This window comes from Fundulus heteroclitus, chromosome 19 (assembly GCF_011125445.2).
Source record: "Fundulus heteroclitus isolate FHET01 chromosome 19, MU-UCD_Fhet_4.1, whole genome shotgun sequence".
Classification (NCBI taxonomy): Eukaryota; Metazoa; Chordata; class Actinopteri; order Cyprinodontiformes; family Fundulidae; genus Fundulus; species Fundulus heteroclitus.
The window spans coordinates 10,875,936-10,896,666 of NC_046379.1; the positions used below are offsets into that span (position 1 = coordinate 10,875,936).

At 41.7% G+C, this 20,731-nt stretch overlaps 1 protein-coding gene across 1 annotated transcript; it reads right to left on the minus strand.

Moving 5' to 3' along the window:
* Window positions 1–4,735: 4,735 nt before the first annotated feature.
* On the minus strand, window positions 4,736–18,716 carry LOC105916911 (synapse differentiation-inducing gene protein 1-like). Its single transcript, XM_012851560.3, has 4 exons — window positions 18,135–18,716; window positions 13,743–14,227; window positions 7,483–7,620; window positions 4,736–5,527 (listed from the first exon to the last, which is right to left on the minus strand). The coding sequence occupies exons 2-4, from the start codon at window positions 14,169–14,171 to the stop codon at window positions 5,369–5,371; spliced, it is 726 nt and encodes a 241-aa protein (XP_012707014.2). The 5' UTR covers window positions 14,172–14,227; window positions 18,135–18,716; the 3' UTR covers window positions 4,736–5,368.
* Window positions 18,717–20,731: the final 2,015 nt, after the last annotated feature.

Below are 20,731 nucleotides of genomic sequence, written 5' to 3' on the forward strand. Positions count from 1 at the left end.
CTCTCCACTGTTTCCTAGGTAATGCTCCGTGGATGCCGAAGGCTCACTGAGTTGTTTAGGATATTCTAGTGTCAGAGGTGAATGCTTTGATTGGCTAGCAGGTGGAGCAAGAGAACTGGGAATGCATGACAGCTTCCCCCCCCTGTGCTGGAGTCCTTAAGTGCTGCTTTCATTTTGTTCTGATATCCCCGACTTCTGAGAGCATCCTTTGTTCCTGCTGCTGGCAGCTAAAGTCACCTCGAGGCTCAGCAGACAGTAAAGAGGAATGCCAGTAGCAGAGCAGGCTTGTGGGTGAAACGGCAAACACTCAATATATTGGTTTATGGCTGTTCCAACGCTAATATTGCACTTTTCGGGCCATAGGCGGCAATCTTTCTGTGGAGGCAAACTAAAACTGAACATCAATCTGAACACTCCATCCTGAAAGTGAAACCCAGGGAAGTCAGCATTATACTATGGGGTATGATTGGTCAGAATTTTTGTGTGAAGATTGAAGGAGCAAAATGTAATACATTCTGGGGAGAAAACCTGTTAGAGGTTGCAAAAGGCTTGATGGTGAGATAGGAGTTAACCTTGCAGCTAGAGCTGCAACAGAACATGAGTTAGAACGGCCAAGCAAAGGGTGGAAATCCCATTTCATTGTTGTGGAGGAAACAATAAACGGAGATTTCTCAAGAGCAATTTCTTATGGGGGATGCAAGGGGGAAAAAAGCCCATCTCTCTGTACACTAATGACTCTCTACACACTAATGGCTGCACATCTGTGGGCCTGTCTCTGGAACCCCGGAAGTTTGCAGATGACACCGCAGTCATTCGGCTGATCCAGCTCGGTGATGATTCTGCATACAGACAGGAGGTGGACTGTGTGGTCCACCGGCGGACGCCCAGAACCAACTGGATCTAAACCCGCTAAAGACAATGGACTTCAGGAGAATGCTCCTCACTCTGTATGCCCCTCATTCGCAATATGATAATCATGACCATATGATGGGAGGTTTTTTAATCATTCATTTTCCTGAACCCAAAGAGTGGCCGAGAAATGTCCATCTTGAATAAGAGCTTATAAGTCAGAGGACTTAACTGTGGAAACTCTGACCAAAGACACCTGTATGTAGGGCAAATGTGGCTCAATGGGTTGAGTGGGGTTAAAGGCATACTATGCAACATTTTTCAATTAATTAATGTGTTCCATACCGTTTTGGATGATTAAATGAGTCATTTCAGGTCAAACAAAGGTTTTCTCGGCCGCCCTGTTGGTCTGTGGGGGAAATACCGTACTTGCAATTGCAGGAGCCCTCGGCCCGCACCCACAGGCTCAGAAGTCTAGTGCAAGACCAAGAGAGTCGGCCTTGCTTTACGGCGAGAACTCCATGTGTTTTTGCCCTGCCAATCACTATATGCACGCGCGAAAGCAACAAAGAACCGCGTGTTAACGTCAAATAAACATGCAAGCATATCGATTTTTTTTATTTTTATAAATTTTTTTATTTTTTTATGTCGGCGAGGCGGTAGCGTGAGTTTGGCGAGGCGGCCGCCTCGCCAAGATAGCGCTGCGGGAAACCCTGATGTTCATACTTTCACTGTGTTAGTCATAGTTTGTACTGCCGTTTTTTCGACTTTTCGTTGCGTTCGCCTGTCTGCTAAGCTCAAAACAACCGCGCCTGGCTTGATGGAGAAACCAGAACAGCTGAGCATCTTTACGACAGTGCACTTTTACTTTCGCCCTCTGGGGGGAGCCTCGCTGGAAAATCAACCCCGGTTGCATAGTATACCATTAAAGCACCTAACCCCACGTTACCTACGGATCTGCATATTTGTGAATGAATGTGTCCGGTTGGGTGAATGTGGCTGTAGTGTGAAGTGCTTTGGGTGGTCAGTATGACAGGAAAAGCGCTATACAAGTTCAGTTCATTTACCATATATGTGCTCTTCAATAGTTGGTTGGTAGTAAGGAGCCAACAATTAAATGTCTATACTCAATACCAGCGACTGTAATGTCTTCTATGCTGTTAGGCTGTCTATTTGTTTTTTTCTCAGTGGAATGAAAACATCATCATATAATCCATAACATCCCTCATCATTTGTATAAAAACTCTATCTATCTATCTATCTATCTATCTATCTATCTATCTATCTATCTATCTATCTATCTATCTATCTATCTATCTATCTATCTATCTATCTATCTATCTATCTATCTATCTATCTATCTATCTATCTATCTATCTATGGATGCCTCAATGGATGGACTTTGGCCGTGTTTTTCTCTAAAGTCACTTGTAATTTTGTGAGTTGCAGGTTTTTGAACAGAAAGCTTATTTTTTTATGGTTATCACACCACGCAACAACAGCTGTTTCTCTCGTAAGATTTTCAATTCAAGTAAATTTTATTTATATAGTGCCAATTCACAACACATGTCATCTCAAGGCACTTTACAAATTAAAATTCAATCAAATTGATTGGTTCTGTTGTTTGCTTGTGTCTAAGGAGGGGTGTGTGTGAAGGTAAAATGGGATTTGGGTGATTACAGCTGGGTGATTGACTTAAAAGCTTTAGAAAATAAATAGTTTTTAAGTCTATTTATTGCAATTAACCCCTATAGTACTTTAGAACATAGGCCTGTAATAATACATATATTTCTTTTCTCTGTATTGGCTGTAATTCCATGCAGATTCAGCACGTTTCTTAACCGCGTTTGATCCGTCTATGTTTCTAATCTGTGTTTTTCCAGATCAGTGGAGATCCAGACCTCCCTGTCCCACACATGTTTCCGCCTGTGGGCCAGTTCAAAGTCCAGGTCTAAATCCACCTGAGAATCTGTGTCACCACTTGATAATCACTTTTCAAAGATGCCCTCCATCCAATCTGATTTAACCTCAGCTATTTTATAGAAGAACAGACAAAACCTTAAGTTTCCACATATGCAAATCTGGTGGAGACAAATCCCAAATGACCTTCAGCTGTAACTAAAAGTTACTTTCTGGAATCACCTTTTGCTGCAAAGGACAAAAATGTGAGAAAGAGCTCATGAAGAGTTTAGCAAGGTAGAAAAAACACAGGGTATCATTTTATTGCGCTTTTTTTTTTTTTTTTTTTTTTTCTTTACATTAACCTTTCACTGCTCCTTCGATTTCAATGAGCCGGTTGCCTTGAGCTCTACAATAAGAAGGAAAACGACTTCCATTTGAGTTAAGATTTAGTGACTGGAAATGCACAGTGATATTGTAAATGAAAACCTATAAGTTGTTAGATTACAAAGAGTTTTATGAGGGGGAGCTTAGTTGAGTTCAGTCAGATAGATGGTCGCAATGTCAATAAATGGCTTAAAATTTCAAACATTAACAAATGCTAAGATTTTTTTATGAGGTGAAGGGTATATGTGGCATAGCATATTCATCAATCTTTCAGTGGTACATTATGCTATTAAAAGTGAATGAAGGCACTTCCATTTAGGGACAGATCATTCCCCTCAGGACAAAAATGTTACATCAAAGAATATTAATGAGCGCTCACAATGTCTTAGTCTGAGTTTTAAGTGTCTTTTTCCTCTAAAGAGAAAATTGGTTCGAATCATTAACACAAAAAAAAAAAATCCTCAACACAAAAAGAAATACCACTTTTCCAGAGAAAGTTAAGACTTTCATTACTCTGTACTTTGCTAAGACACGTTTTAGTAGATGGAGTATGAATCCTCCGACCCATGTCTTTGTTTTTATATCTCTAAATCACTGTCTGAAGGATTTTTGCACCGGTGATCTTTCGGATTGGAGTTGATCATTATAGTTTCTAGTTTTTGAGTAGCTCGTTCATAAATCCCCATATGCATTTATAGTTGGATGTTTCTGTCAAGTCATCATGAGCATAAATGTCATCTTGGGCTTTTCATGATGCAATGAAAAGCCCAAGCAAAGTTTCAACTGCAATGGTTCTTGAAAACCTAAACTGTCTCCACAACTTTCATGCTTAAGAGCCAGATCAATGGCAGAAACCAAACCAATTTAAACAAACCACCATTTCTTTCAAGAGGAGTGGACAAACATGCAGCCAGAGTTTTGCCAGAAGCTACAGGAAGCATGTGGTGGAAGTGAATCTTGTTCGGGGACAGTCAATTTCTTTTGATGTATATATGTATGTATGTATATGTTTGAGCTTGTATATCGTTTTAATCATTCATTCCTCAGGAAAAAAAAACCCACATAAATAAATGCTGTATAAATAATTAAAAGCCTGAAATGTCTGAGATTCATGCTGATGCTAAGTGTGAAAGCGGAGCGCCTTCTGCATTCTAACTGGAGGTTTTTCTTTTTAAAAAATCACACCAATGCTCCATGCCAGGTTCTTTTAGCTGGCATGACACGGTCATCAGCTGAGGAGTCGTTAAACAAATGCTACAACAGTTAAAGTCCTTGCAGATAAAACTGTTCAAACTGCTTAAATTGGGGCAGGACTTGTTGAAGTTGTAGAGCAGGTGGAGCATACGCAGAGAGGCTATTGGTCCTTGAGGCAGCCGCCCAGCTGCTTAACCTCCACCCCCGTTCTTTTTCTGCTCATCTCGTGTTTCTTTACTGTGAACAAAATCCTCTAGCAGGACAAAACTTCCTAAAATTGCTTAGATTGTGTTGAAAAATGTAGTCTGGATTCAGTTTTTAATCAGAACCACTTTTTGTGCTTTTTTTTTCCCCCTTTAGGCTCGTACACCTCCAGAGCTGCTCTAGTAATAATAAGTGACTGCGAGACATGGGAGGTCTTTTATTATTCATGCAAAGAGCATTTATTGACTAAATGTACAGTACACAACAGACACAAATGACCTTCATGTCCGCTGCTTTGCAGCCTTGTGCTGCTCCACTTCCCCCCCCCTCTCCTAGTCCTTTCTGTCTGGGATCTTCTTCTTGCTTCTTATGTGATGTCATCATTTTTTTTCTTTATTCACCAAGCAAAAAAAAAAAAAAAAAAACAATCCCATAACACCTGATTTTCCAACTGCTTAACAATAAATCTATGTACAGGGTAGCCGAGACACTGAGACAGATAAAACATCTTTTCTAAAGTTCACATTTACTTGCAGTGAATGCCTAAGGGCATAAAGGAGGGTAGTCTCTTTTTTTTTCTTGCTCCTTTGGTGGAAATACCGTATACCAGAAATAAAGAGTCTGTGTTGATCAATATGTGGTTGAAGCAATACTCCATACACGGAGCGTTTCCATCCTCTGCTCTCTGGTTTGGACGTCTTTCTCTGTACAGTTTCTCCTCTTTCTCACGCAGGTTTACTGCAGGCAGCAGAGATCCGTCCAGCTTTTCCCTTCCTCCCATGCTGCCTCCTCTTCCATACCCCCCCCCCCCCCCTCAGGATTTGGTCTCCCAGTGCTATACATGTCCGGGTTTGGACAGGTAGGCTATGAGGGCAACAACCACCCCCACGTACATCCCTGCTCCAACCGTAATGGACAGGGCGGCCAGGAACAGGGCTCTTCTGGAGCTCATCCCCGCTCTGGAGAAGTCTCCCTTAGCGATGGCCTTGCCTGTCTAAAAAAAAAAAAAAAACAAAGCAGAGAGTGATACGAGCTGCTGTGTTACTCATCAGCACAGAGTGTATGAGTAGGTGTTAAGCCACAGTTAAAAGAGAAAAAAACAAGAAATGCTCTCAGGGAGCCATTAGTTACCATGGCAATTAGGTCATTATGCCTCTGACAGTGACAAATGTGTTGTTTGGTTGTTTTGGTCATTGATGAGAAAAAGCAAGACCTCTATTTATTCTTCTGACACGTTACACTCAGTCCTTGTATATTTCTTCCTCACGATAATCAAGAACGATTGTGCAAAGCACCAACTATGCAGGAAAACTAAACTTTTTTTTTCATGTCAGAATTCCTGACTTTCCTCAGAGTTGTTTTTTTTTGCTAATTGTTAATTTAAAAGAAATTAAAGGCTTCACATAAATGTACGGCAGATATTTCTGCAGCTGTCTAGCTTTAGATATGAGCATATGAGGAAGGAAGGAAGGAAGGTGGATGCATGGCTGCATGGATTGACTGATGGACATGTTAATGGTGGAACAGATAGACAGATAAGTGGATGGATGACAGATGAACGAATGAATGAGTGGCTGGATGAGTGAGGACTGGACGGACAAATGGACGGATGCCTCAATGGATGGACAGCAGGGGATGTTGACGTGGCAACAAATGGATGGATGAATGGATGAATGGGCATGTGGATGAATGGATGGATGGATGGACGGATTGATAGAGTGACAGACGGATGGATGAACAGATGAAAGGATGGTGCTTTTAAACAACTAGATATGCAAGCCTGGAACAATAAATATTTTTTTACTTATTTCTGCACCTTGAAAATGTTTAACTCAAATTCCAGACATTGCATGTATGTTTATGTGTGGAAATGCTGGACATACATGCTCTGAGCTTTCTTTGGACCTAAAAGGTACTGAAGACTATATCGCTCTATGGCAGGGGTGTCAAACTCATTTTGGTTGAGGGGCCGCATACAGCTTAATCTGATCTCAAGAGGGCCACACGAGTTAACTCATTGCAAGATTAAATAGAACTAATAATGTTGGACTTGTTGTTGATTTTTATATTAGTTAATTTCACTTTACACCAATAATATTATGAATAACCTCAGCGTTTTTTGAGAAAAGTATGTGCAATTCAACAATACTTTACTCAGTTAAACATTTACTTGTGCATTATGCTAAGAACTGATCACAGTGATTGTACAATGTTGAAAAACATTTATTCACATTTTTTGGAACTTAAAAACACTGTCCTGCATGACAAAATACATCAAACAGATAAAAATTAAGAAATGATTTAAATTTTTCCACACCTGAAGCTTAATCTGCTAATTAAAACACAGCGCCCCTCGTGGACAATATAGGAACTGCATATTTTCAATTAAACGAAGTACATGTTTTTTCAATAATTGTTTTATCATTCTCTTCCTTTTATCTTGTCCACTTGTGAAAGTCAAATCTGATGAGCTCTTTGTGGCTTCTTATTGCCACATTGCCAGACAGGACAATGTCTGGCAATGATAATGCATTTAGCCACCGGGCCGGACTAAATTGTTCGGCGGGCCGGATCCGGCCTGCGGGCCGTATGTTTGACACCCCTGCTTTATGGTATTGTTATAAACCCAGAAATGTGACCAAAGCTGACACAACAGCTGTAAAATAATGTGTCAAACCCACTGCTCTTACTATGCACCGTGCATAGTATAGTAGTCATCAGGTAATAAAAAAACAACAACATTGTAAATGCTTTTTTTTTTTTTTTTTAGCCTGCTGCATTTCTGGATTTATGTGCTCAATCATCCAAAACAATTGCAAGCAGGGTCACCGGGTGGAAAATGGGCTGCGGCAGCAAACACTTGTCTGAGTGCTTGTGCTTGCTGACCTTAAAGGGGAACGTGGTGCAATCAGAATTAATGACAGGCTCGTGGGTCTCTGGGCCCTTTACCTTGTGAGAGTAGTAAAAGGCAATGATGCCCAGTGGCCAGAAGCAGCAGAGCATGGAGAAGATGGCCAGGCCCAAGTAGTCCCGAGGGGGCAGCACGATGAAGTTGTCTTCGCTTTCGCTGTCGCTGGAGCTGTCACTCTGGAAAACAGCACATTTACAGGGGATCAATAAAAACGGCAATCGGATTTTATTATGCTGCCAGATGTATTTTTTTTGAGGTGAAGAAAAGCAAATGAGGCTTTGAGCTTGAGTGAGACACGTATGAAACGTACGCGGTAAGCTAGACTGACACGCGATAGTCAGATGTACTTTGAACTTTCTTCAAAGTGGCGCTTGCCGACAAAAAACACGCGCACAGCCTCCCTCTCCTGCGCTCCCTTCTCAGGACAGGATCTCTGCCCTTGTTTCCCCCAAAACCACCCGGGACAGGATGTGTTCAGCAGACTGAAACGGATTTGGTGCCTCTGTCAACATCCATGAGCAGGGTGACAGATAACTCGGGATTAACGGATTGTTCCATCATCACGAGGTGACAGAAGAAACGGCGAGAAGACAGTGTCATTTATGTGCTAAATTGCTTCTCCAGCCTGAGAGACCTCCGCCATCCTTCCTTAATGTGCCGAGCGTCTTACAAGGCAGGGAGTGTTCAGCAGGCTGCAGATGCCGTCCCTTAATGCTAGAATTTAAAGCCACAGGCGCTGCGCAGGCTAATGAATGGGGGGGGGGGGGATGTTAATGCTGCTCCGACTTCCATGGGCCCGTCGGGCCTGCAGCAACGACAGCAGTGTGACAGTGTGAGTGACCTTTAAGAGGAGGAGGCTATACTTCTGCTGTCCGGGACACTGAGAGGAGGTTTTTTTTTTGCTGAATAAATAGCCTCCATAAGGAGCAGGTTTCATTTGTTAGGCTTGTTGCCTGCCTTCAAGGATCGAAGCAAGCAAGGGAGAAAAAAAAAAAAAGAGTGGAAAATAAAAATCAATGCGAGAGGCAGGACCTCAAGCAACCGTTTTACAGGTAATTAAAGGCTGGAAAGCAAGAGGTGAGGAGGCATTCGAGCACGTCACGTTAAGCTTGTTTTATGTCTTTTCTCTTGGTGTTGGATGCATTTTCTCTTCTGATCTAAACAAACGGCATAATTTAGTTATCAAATGCAATGTGGCAAAAACGACTTGCAGGTGCATCTTAATAAATTAGAATATAATCAAAATTCAAAAAATTTCATTTTCATCAGAGTTTCATAACACACAGTAATATATTACAACCTTTCAGGTCATTTTTTTCCTGGTAATTCTTGCTTTTGTTATTTCAAACCCAAAAATTCTGAAATTACAAAGACCCAGTAAATAAGGATGTTTAATATAGAAGCATTATATTATGGTCGCCTCATGGCCTTCGTGATCACGGGGAAGTCTGCTGATTTGAAATGTTATTCAACAACCAGTCACTGACATTCGGCTCAAAGCAGCTGGTGTTTTAAAGAGCTGTACCACAGCATATGACTGGAAAGTTGAGTGGAAGGAAAAAAGGTTTCTTGAAAAGTCTGAAAATTACACAAGAGCTATAAAGAAGAATTTTTAATTCAGAAATGTTGGCCAACTTTAAAGCATGTCCATGTCCTGCATAGCGTATGGACTCGTTGGTCAGGGCTCCTTTTGCAGGCCATAAGCCTGTGGCTTGGATGAGATTTTACGGAAACCCAGGTCACTATTGGTTACCTTCAGCTGGTCAGCTTCTTTTTGTCAATACCCTATAAAGAATCTATGGGGTTTAGTTCAGGTCAGTGTGCTAACCAATCAAGAGCAGTTGATAATATGGTCAATAAACCAGGTTTTGATACTTCTGACAGTGTGGGATGGTGATAGGTCCTTCTGGAAAAGGGAATTTAAATCTTGATAAAGCTTGTTCTCAACTTAATACTACACCTCAAGTAACTTGGATTATGTCCCTTATCTTCTCAATGCTCTCGGAGCTGGAGTTATCCCTGCTGCTTGTGCCCCTCTCCTTCATCCACACTTTTTCCTTCCATTAAGTTTTCCATAGAGACGCATGGATCCAGCACGCCGTAAAGAGACGGCTTCTTTGGCAAAATATATTTCTGCACCAAAAATACTGTACTTGAATTGGAAGCATAAGAGAAATAAACTATTTTAACGTATCACTTTCTCCTTGCTGAGATGCACCTTTTATCTATAGGCATGTTTGTGGAAAAGTAGGACACGGACGCAAAACGTCAACATGTGGTTTATAATCAGGGAGCTTTGCCAGGTAAATATCAGGAAATTTCCTCTTGTGTGCTTTATGCACACGGCCCACCTGGACAGTCAGGCGTTATGCATCAGAACAACAGCTGCTCAGAACTATATAAATAAACTGCAAGCACGTGTAGTCTCCTGTTACCCTGGTGGCAACACCTGATAACAGTCCAGAGTGCATTAAGTCCCACTGACAGCCTTTTTGACTGCGACTCCTGCCGGTTGGGTTTGCCGCTCTCTTTCCTGGTCTTGTCTGTCCATATAACTGATGGAGGCTCCGCCGAGACACGCCGCCTCTAACAACCCTGTCACAGCTCTCTTCCAGGCCTCGTTAGCCTCAGGAGGGGACAGACGCCTCAACACGCAGAGACCGCCCTGTTGGCTGGGCCGGTCGCAGCGCCATCATACACATGGTCTTGCCACATTGTTACCAGCAATTTATTTCTCCCGTGCCACACACAATTCAAACATCCGCCAGCTCAGCTTTCCATTTTGTTGTAGCGAACGGCTTCACCGCCAGGTAACAAGATGTTCATTTGAAACCAGGTTGGCTCCTTTTTGATTTTGTTTTCTTCTAAATTTTAAAGGACGTAAAAAAAACTCCTCCTGCTCTGGTACATGTCGGCACACAATGCAGCTCCGCAAAAGTCGGCTTTAATGATTTATAAAACACATAAATCATAGGTACACGAGCAGAGAGGCAAGTAAATAAACACAGTTGCCGGCATTGCGGCTAGAAATCCAGCTTTTCATTAAACTTCTATTCATCGGATTTATTTGCCCTTTTTGAGCCGAGATAGAAAAACTTCAGCCCGAGGCTCACCTGCGACGAGGGCCATGCATCAGCCGGGTCTCGCCTAATTCCCTCAAAGCAGGACATTACTTATAGCATTAATGGAGCTTGCTTCAGTGTCTCTATCCATCTGCCAGGCCTCCGAGTGACAGGAGCTGGCGCGATCATCAGCTCAGTTAGGGTGCTATACTTCTTCCTCTGCCAGCTCAGAGCCCTGGGTATTTCATAAGCGCCCTTGCTTAAAATTAGATTTTCTACACTTCTGAAAAGACTTTCTCTCCTTGCTCTTTTTTTTTCTCCTTTCTTTTTTTAAAAGAATTGTACTCCTAAAAAAAAAGGGCCTGGACTAATGAGATCAGATATGTCATTTACTTTAAAATTAATAAAACAAAAGCAGATTAATATCCTGCATTGGATTTGTAGGACCTTAAATAAGTAGACCTTCTAGATAGAGATTTTAATAACATTAAATCCTGCTGACAACAAACTGGAAAGGTATTACTACAATCTACGCACCATGACTTATTTTTCTTTGACAAGCTGCCATTCAATACTGAAAGTAAGTAGGGTTGGATGATAATTCAATAACAATACATATATCGATTGATAGATGTATATCGACCGAAAAAAGGGTCAATAAAAATAGAATGACAGTTTTCCTTCCTTTTGCATTCTAGCCCAAATTGTTAGTTAATATTACAGTCATTACATCCTCCCAACCAATCACAAACACAGACCCAGGAACCAAGCTCCGCCCCCTTCAAAGAGTTCAGAGAGCACACGTTCTTTTTTTTTTTTTTTAACTTGCAGTTTTGGTAAAAAGTTGGTTAGATAAAGGGTTGAGTTTGAATTTAATGTTTGTGTTCTTTACCTATAAATAGGTCTCTAAGCAACAGTATAAAATAGTCAGGGCTGCACTTAAAATCTATGTTTTGAATTTGTTGATAATTAACAATATTGATCAATATTTTATTTGGGTTTTTTTTCTATGTCGTCCAGCCATTAAAGTAACAATCATCTTTAGTTACATTCAGGAACTCAGGATTATGATCGGTCTGTCAAACGCTGAAGAATACATTTGTCAAAAAGCTGTGGTGGAAACCTAACACTGCATCACCCTGAACTCACTGTCGCCATTGTGACGCATATAGATAACAACATCCTGCCGTGGGAATGTTTTTTTTCCCCCAGCAGAGACAGGTAATCTGGTCGGAGTCAATGGGTAGCTGGATGAAGATTAAAAAAAACAAACCAAAAAATGGGTACCGGTAATTCTGGAAGAAAACCTGTATGAGGCAGCATGACTCAAGACTGGGGCAGAGGTTGGCCTTCCTGTGGACACAGACCCTAAGCACTATGAAATAGCCAGGGGCATACACCTGCAGTCCTGGAGGACTGGTGTCCTACAGGTTTTGGATATGTCCCAAGTCCAAAACACATCTGAATAAAATGACCAAATTACTGCCTCATGCAGTCAAGTCCTACACAGTCCTGCTTATGAGGTGAGACACACTTAAATATTACAGGACAGTGGCCCATGAGGACTGGAGGTTGACATCAACGGTTAAAATCAAAGCGTGTTCAAATGCTAGAGTTGCCCAAAGTCCAGATCTAAATCAGAAAACTATGACAACACTTGAAAGTTCATGTTTACTGACAATTACAATCCAACCCGACTGAACTGGAGCTATTCATCAAGGACCGGGCAACACTTTCTGTCCGTGTAAAAGCTGGTAGAGACGTACAGCAGAGACCTGTAGCTGTGACTGAAGTTAAAGGTGAAACTATGAAGCACTGCCTTGGAGGAGCCGGAGAAAAATCCACACTTTTGGATTTTTCTGTTTAACTAATGGAATGTATGTATGCTCATAGGCTACACAGTGTCAGCACTGTTGTCTGGCAGCAAGAAAGCCTAGGGTTCGAATCCCAGACTGGGGTGATTCTGAGCTTGCATGTTCTCCCTGTGCGTGTGTGCGCTGTCTCTGGGTACTCTGGCTTCCTCCACAACAGTCCACAAAAACGAGTGTCAGGATAATTGGCCCTTAGGTGTGTTTGTGGGTTAATCGTTCTGTCCTATGTGTTGACCTGTGGTGGTCTAGCGGTTTACCCCGCCTCTCTTCCTGCGGGCACTGGAGATGGGCTCCATCCCACCACAGCCCTGTAAGGACAAGCCCGTAAAGACAATGGCTGAGTGCTTACCATTCCACTGCTGTTCACTACTCTGTGGCGGTCAATTACATACAGATCTCAGTAAAACGTCTTATGATTTGGGCTTGTAATATGACAAAATGTGATAAAGTCCAAGGGGTTATTAATATCTTTGCAAGGAAACGTCTCCGGCTAGGATTTCACTGCTTTGCTTCTTTATTAGCTCAAATGTTGTAATGTGAGAGAAAGTTATGACAGCAATTAGCAGGCAGGATCTCATCCTCTCTACTCTGACAGCCTAAAACGTCTACAACAATAAATCTTGAAAAGAAAATCAAACATATCCATCAGGCCCTTTCACTTTCATACCAAATGTTTTGCTCTACTTTCCAAAAGTAGAACTGTAGGCAGTGGCTTTGTTTATCAGGGTACTCTGTTTGGAGCTTTTAAAGGCAGGCACCATCTTCACTTCTAAAATTGGAATTAAAAACTTTCGGCTTTGGTTATAAAAAAATGCAATCCTGGGTGAGCGTGGCCCATCATTTTTCGTCATGCTGGTAATTCCTGGACTGCTGGGCAGCCGCTGGGTCTTTGTCCTCATTCAGCTATCTTTTGTCGCGTATATAAGTTTTTAGAAACTGTGTTTTTAAATTCCTCTTTTTTTTTTTTCCCCCTCGCTGTTCCATATCGTAATGCATTTAGACTCATTCTGTTCTCTGTCCCTCGTCTGCTGAGGCAGACATTCACCCGAATTTGGTCCTGCTTCTTCTACATTGCTGTTTAAAGAGATTTAAACAGAAAAAAAAAAAATAAATAAATAAATAAAGAGATTTTTGGAGCTACTTATAAAAATCTGCCATAACTGATGTTTTTAGCTACGCTGGAATTAACTGGATCACTGAATCTGCGTCGAAATAAGCTTGATTGATCTGGGTTTTCTTTCTTTCTGCTCTTTGATCTATTTAGTTGTGAGATTTTGCTAAATACCAAAATAACAGCTGATTCAAACCGCATCACATTGCATCGCACGGTAAACAAAAATGATTTTCTCCGCTGTGACGCCTGACCTCATACTCGGGACACTGCTCCTCCTCCACCTCGTACGACACTGTCTGGATCTTCAGGTCCTTCTCCCCCTGCGCACTGGCGTCCACCGCGTTTTCTGGGGGAACTCCGTACGAGACGGCATCTTTACACTCGGTGAAAGTGGTCTCGAAGCTCTCACTCTTAGAGTCCTTGCTGTGAAGGCTGACGTCGTCCTTGAACAGGATGAAGTTGGGCCTGTAAAAGGCCTCCACAGCCAGATGGAGAGAGGTCGCGTCCAAGAACTGGGGAGTCTTGTGCTTGCCGCTGGTCCCGGTGTAGTAGTAATCGATCAGGCTGTCCTGGTACGGCTGGTTTGAGAAGTCACACTGGTAGCCCTGGTAGTCGTTCTGGACCGCGTGCCTGCTTGTTTTGTCCAGCAGAGGGTTTTGGAGCTCGCTGAGGCTCTCCATTATTTATGGACTGATTTAAAATTTGGAGGTAAGTGTCCAACGAGTCAGTCTGGTAGCTGTAAAAGAAAGGGGGAGAAAAAAAATCAAGCAATTGTAAAGACCAAAATAAATAAAAAATAACACCAGCAATCATTGCACACTGAGGCACATTATCCTTAAATCAGGAGCAGCATTGCACCGTGACTTCAATCCAAAAATAAGGCATTGTGGTGTGGGCATTAAACGGAAATTCAGTGCAGGAAATGTTTTGGCAACAGGCATTCCTCTCACAAGCCTTCAGCAGACTGAGGCATGAAACCACCATATGCTGTATGTTCTGCTGTTGCATCTCTAATTACAGTTTCATGCAAGCATGTTCGGAAAAAAAAATATCCTTGGAATGTGCCACGCTTGCTTTTACTGTGAGTCTGTGGGAAAGCCATGCAGGTGCTGCTGTATTTGGAAAGAGATTGGTCTCCTGATGCAGTTTGTCGTTCCGATGCTCTCATGAATTCTGGATTTGTTAAGCGAAGTTCTGTTAAAACGGCATGAGCAGTTAACGTTTTAGCTGCAGTATAACTCTCCTGGCACCCTAATGTGAGACAGCCGTGGAAGCTGAAGTTAACAGCTAGCCCCAGAGGACTAAATGGCTTCTGCCATCTTAAAATATAAAAGCTTCACGTCGGTTTATGCAAATGTCGTTTATTGAGACTTTTAAACCATCGTCTCGTTTGTAGTGGGAGGTTAATTACACAGAAGACCGAGGATTATTTACACTGGAAATTGAGGTAGGAGGCGGTGAGCAGCCAACGATTCTTTTTCCTGTTGAAGAGGCAGCAATTGTTTGCTGTCAGATTTCTGAGAATATGATCTTAGGCTTGATTACAAAATGTTAAAAACCTTTCTGCATTCTCGCATGAAAACACTCAGGAGTTAAAAGAGGAAGTCCTGGAAGAAAGGTAAACTTCGAAAGGTCGCACGCTGTGACGAAAGTCAGACGGCAGAGCAAAATTTGATGCAAATAAGACTATTTTCCGACGATAGGCCAAAACCAATGTTTTCAATCCGATAAAAGCTAGTATATCTGTTAAATAGATAAAAAAATAATTAAAAAAAATTAACTTTGATAGACTGCCTTTCTATCATATTCCGAAGACTTCATTACCAGCACATTTCTGTTCTTATTATAAAAATAGGCTCAACAGAGATGTTTCCAACATGGACACATCCATCCAGCGTCTGCACTATTTAGCAGGACGGGTTGGTACTTTGCACTTTAAACTCGCTTCCCACTGCAAATGCAACCTCCAGCCAAGCTTGAATCTCATTGTGAAACATTTCTGACCTAATGGTGTTTCTAGGAAAGCTCAGTCTTGTTACAAAGCAGAAATTATAATAAAAACCAGATGTTCCTTCCCTCAGATCATAGGAAATATATGCCAGTGAGCATTTACCTACATCGTTGATGTTAGGTCCATTAATATGGTACCAAGGCTTAGCACTAGCAATGACAGGGATTTCCCATAGGCATTAGCATTTAGCTAGTTAGCTTGGCACCCTTTTGTAACATTACTTTAACGTTACAGTTTCTTTGGGATAGTATAGTAACACCATACTGCCACGTTTGGTTGTCCATATGTGCACTTTTAGTTTGCTCCTTCGTTGTTTGTCCAGGTTCCCAGAGTTCAAGGTTGAAGCTATTTTTTCAAATAGTGTAGAGTACCCGCCTAATGGAAATGTAAGATAGTGTAATAAACAATTATCTATTACGTTTATGCTTTTTACATCGCTTTACTGTTATATCAGACTGGAAATGTTTTGCATGTTCCAGTCTTGAGGATTATTGATGACGTACAACCTCCAACCTTTATTTCCACTGCAGACGGGAAGACGATTAAAATGCTCTCATGATAACGTTTGCTCAAACCCCTATGAGGTTTTTAAGCTATTTTAAAACAGCAGAAGTCCACTTTAGTCTTAGCTCCTCTCACATTAGCCGTTAAGACTACTGAAGACACCAAAAGGGTTATTTCCCACAAGTAATTGTCTTATTAAATACATTTAAATGTTAGTCACTGTGGACCATGCTATTGCTTGTAAATGTAAAATGTATTTTACAAAGTGCTATCCAGTTGCAGTGAGCTAGTGATTTGAACTAAGTAAGCCAATGTTTTCATTATCAGCCCAGGATTGGCGCTTTAAGCTCAACGCTGTATTTTATTTGTTTAACACTCTTATTTTGAAATAGGAAAGGAAGTAGTTCCTCAACTGCCTCGCGTTAACAGATTCAGCTAAAACAGAGTCTATGACCCCCACTACTTTTAAATTGTTTATCCAGCAGCATTTTTGGAATTTAAGAGTAAAATGAAATGGTGATGAACAAGATACAAAAGATACAAAATTTAAAAGCGCTGCAAAAATACCACAATGCGACTAACTGTTAGTTTCTAGTGAGGCACTGGAGCGTCGTGTTAGCACAAGCCTTCAGTGCTGTTTCCGTTTTCTAGTGATTCAGGACTGCATTTGATTATGTCTATTTGAAAATCTAAGACATTTGACCAGTAAAAATGATATTTCTTCAATTAACTGAGATTGCATCCGTGTATCTATCTATTGTTTACACTGCCTCAATCAATGCAAGGTGAGATAAGCTGCTGCTTGGAATACAGCCTGAACTGGCTGCCACTGGGGACCACAAGGGGAACAGAGATTCTTTAAAATGCAAATTAAGATTTAAAGAACCCTTTATCATACTAACAATAACAGAAAATGGGGCATTTCCTATAGGTCTTTAAGGAAAACTAATAACTTGGCAGATTAAACTTACATAAAACTTGCAATATTTAGAAATGCTAAACCTAAAATGGATATTTATGAGATAATTACAGATTGTATAAACTAGTTTTTGATTTGTGAATCATTTTACCGTATTCCTGGAAACAAAAAAAAAAACTGAGTATTTTCAGATTTCCAACAGACGTTGAAACCTCGTCCTGTTTCTGGAGACCAAATCCTGGGTTCCTGTGTCTTCTGAATCATTATTATCATCATGTATCATTGCAGCACTACTAACAGAGCATTAGTTCATACATACTGAACTATTAATTTATTGTAAAAACAGAATGGCATCTAGAGAACAAAATAAAAAGCAAAAGAGTCAGGGAAGGTAGTCACTAAGGCAACATGCTGGCCAGTAATAGTCTGGACAATGTGGTCATTTCCTTATTCGAGTACTCAAATATGATATTTAGTGCTGCAAATCTAACACCGTCGTGCCAGATCGCCCTAAATCTAGCAAAGCCGTCTCTCATGGCTTGATTAATAATAAAATTAGATCACATCCAGTAAGGCAGCTGCACTAAATAGGTATCAACTGAAAAAAAACATGCTCCCCCTGACAAAAAGAAAACTGATTTGTGAGACAGATGTGCAGGGGCGGAGGCGACCTACGGATCTGCAGCAGACCCTTGAAACCTCTGACCTGAAGAGAGCCAAAGCTCAGGCAGCCGCTCTGGATTTCACAGCTATTTTGCTGTGGAGACGCATGACTAATACGGGCTGAATCTGAGCCTACAAACACGCAGAAGCCTCAGACTCAGTATCTACAACAATGTGTCCATCCTCACACGCCTCTGAGGATGAGCCACAGTCCACATAACAAGGAATTCCATTACCCACTACATTAGACAAGGAAAACCACATCACACATCCGAGAATAAGTGCACTTGAGGGAGGGCTCAGACTACATTCATTATTAATGATGTCTGTGTTGGTTTGACCACAGCAGTTCCTACCTTCCCTGAATTTCACGCAAACAATAAATGTAAATTTCTCCCAATTATGTGAAATTGTGAAGCTTTACTTAAAAGTGCTGAACTGAACGTGCAGAGCCTGGATACACGTATCTTTGGAAACTGAAACAGACATAAAAGCAAAAGAATATCACCAGCACGCCAAGTCTGGCCACATATGTCTTCATCTTACCTGTAGGAGAAAACCCCACCGCTGATTTGCTCAGCATCGTTCTTCGGTGCAGCTGAGCCGATGGAGAGGGATGGACGAACCCACCATTCCTCTACTTCAGATTACGCTCCGTTTAGGAGGAAACTGCTATTGCAGAGCAATACATCCGTGCGGGCAAGGAGGCTTTTCTGCGGACTTGGCGCGCCGAGTCTTGCATGTCGTGGCACCGCCGCTGCGTCTGGCTGGTAGATTTTTACGCACGGTCTATTTTTCTGAGCTCCAAACAACTCCGACGGAGGCTGATCCGACTCCAGCTGAGTGGCTGGCTGTGGGCGGCGCGCTGTCAACTCTACTGCCGGCTTCACGTTTCCAAACTTGCTCGCACGGGCGTCTTCCTGGGTTTAAGCGTCTGGCATGCTGGCTGGCTGGAGGATTTTTACGCACCCCCGCGCCCGATGGTTGCATAAGCCGAAAGTCCTTTATTGGCTCCTGAGATGGCCACTTATACCTGTTTTAGATCATATGAGCCACTTGTGCTGATTTCTTTCACAATCTGCTTGAGTGTTATTCATCCCCACTGAGAACGCCCACTTGTGAAAGAGCCACACAACAACAGAAAACTACCTCACTCCTCTGCATCCTTCTCTTTCTTCACATGTAGGACTTCTTCTAAACTGATTCCAAATGCAATTCGTAATTAAACCAACGTTAGAATAATAACTCTCACCCATTGACAGCTGGAGAAAGGCACCAGCACTCCTCGTGACCCCAATAAAAACGGATGGATGGATGGATGGATGGAGAATAATTGCATCTTTTGTATTTGATTAAATCTTGTGCATTTAGTTTGAACCCTTAAACATTCTCTTGAAGCTTATAATTACTTGCAGCAATTTATCACTGAAAGCATTACTTGCGTAACATAAAGGGCCTCACAAAAGAGCTCGTTTCCCTGGAAAGTTTGTACCTTTGTAACCACAAACCTTTCTGGGAATTTATGAGAGAAATAGGCATAAAGTAGTCTATAATTGTTAAGTGGAAGGAAAACTCTTCATGTTTTTAAAATGTTTTTACAAACAAAACTCTGAAAAGTGTGGCACGAATTTGTATTCAACCCCAGTGTGGTGTTACAAAATGTCTTCATGGTCTGCCTTGGAGGACAAACACTGAGCATGTTTCTGGGAATCCTATTAAAGGTAGGAATCAAAAGCAATTACTGAGTGAGGATGTGCTGTTTATTTACTTACTTATTTATTTATTTATTTATTTTGAAGAAATGTTAAAATGTGTCCATGAACTAGACCCAGATCTGATGCCAAAGACCAACTGCAGCCTGATTTATGACTGCTTATGCTACCAAACACTTAATATCAACATGGTGACTATTTGATGTCAGTGAAGCACACAACCAGTTTATTCCCAATTAGGCAAGAAAAGTGGCCTACTTAATGTTTTTTTTCTTTTTATTTTACTCTTTCTCAGTGCTACAGCTCATGATTTTGTGGAAAAAAAAAATAAGATATTGAAGTTGTCTGTAAAAACGTTGCAGGAAGCCTAAATTCAAAATGTTACCATCCACCATACACAATACATTTCCCTTACTGTCTAGATTTATTCGCAAACTGTTGTGCATGGGCAAAGATATTGCTCCACTAAGGTCTCTCAATTGTTTTTGCAAAGATTCCTCAAAGGTACATTTTGATGTCATCTGACCAGAGTCCCTCCCTCCACTTGTTTTTTTTTTTTTTTTTGTCCCCACATGCAACACACACAGTGGTTTAGATTCGCATTACAAACCGTTTGTAACGGTTCACATGCTACATGCCAAAGGAACTCACAGACAGACACAGCACACTGAACACATGGGCACGTATCTTATTCGGAAGGAGGACCGTGTTCCACAGGCTCATAAAAACGGCTGGAGTTAATAATGTGGAAGCCCGGGCTCTGACACATTCACTGGGCGACGCATTAAGGTGCTGATGGACACTTTATGGGGGAAACATGGGGCTGCATTTACAAGACAGGGCACACACGAGCCGTGTCGCTCTCTGAGTCACCTTGTGTACACAGGCACATGGCGATGTGGCATAAAACCCCAGCCGTCTCCGGTGATGGATGCTGCTCCCTGGGGAGATGAGTGTATTAGAAAAGAGAGTGAGGGTGGGAAGCGGGGAATCAGGAAGGGAACCTGTGACTATTTACCTTCTCAATCCGATTGTCTCTCTCCCCACTGTCATTTTTTAGAAAAATTATAAAGGATTTTCTTCTCCTCAAATTTGTTTTAAAACGTCAACATGATCCACGATTGTGATGCAAACCAAGAGTTTGTTATTGCCCCATTGAGCTGTAGCGCAATCTTTCACATGACCACACTTTTCCCCGTGCTACTGTGGATGGCCTGTGAATATTTATGGTTCTCCCTGTGCCCCTTTCTTCTGCTCTATTTTCAACTCTATATTTAGGCGTCATGCCACCACATAGCAGATGAACTATTTATCAGGCGTGTTTTCCCTTAAAGGTTTGTGATTTAAAGAAACAAAAAAACGCTGCTAGAGATAACCCGCAGGCAGGCGCTGACTCTCTATTAACTAAAAGCAAAGCCAGAGGAGAGCGCA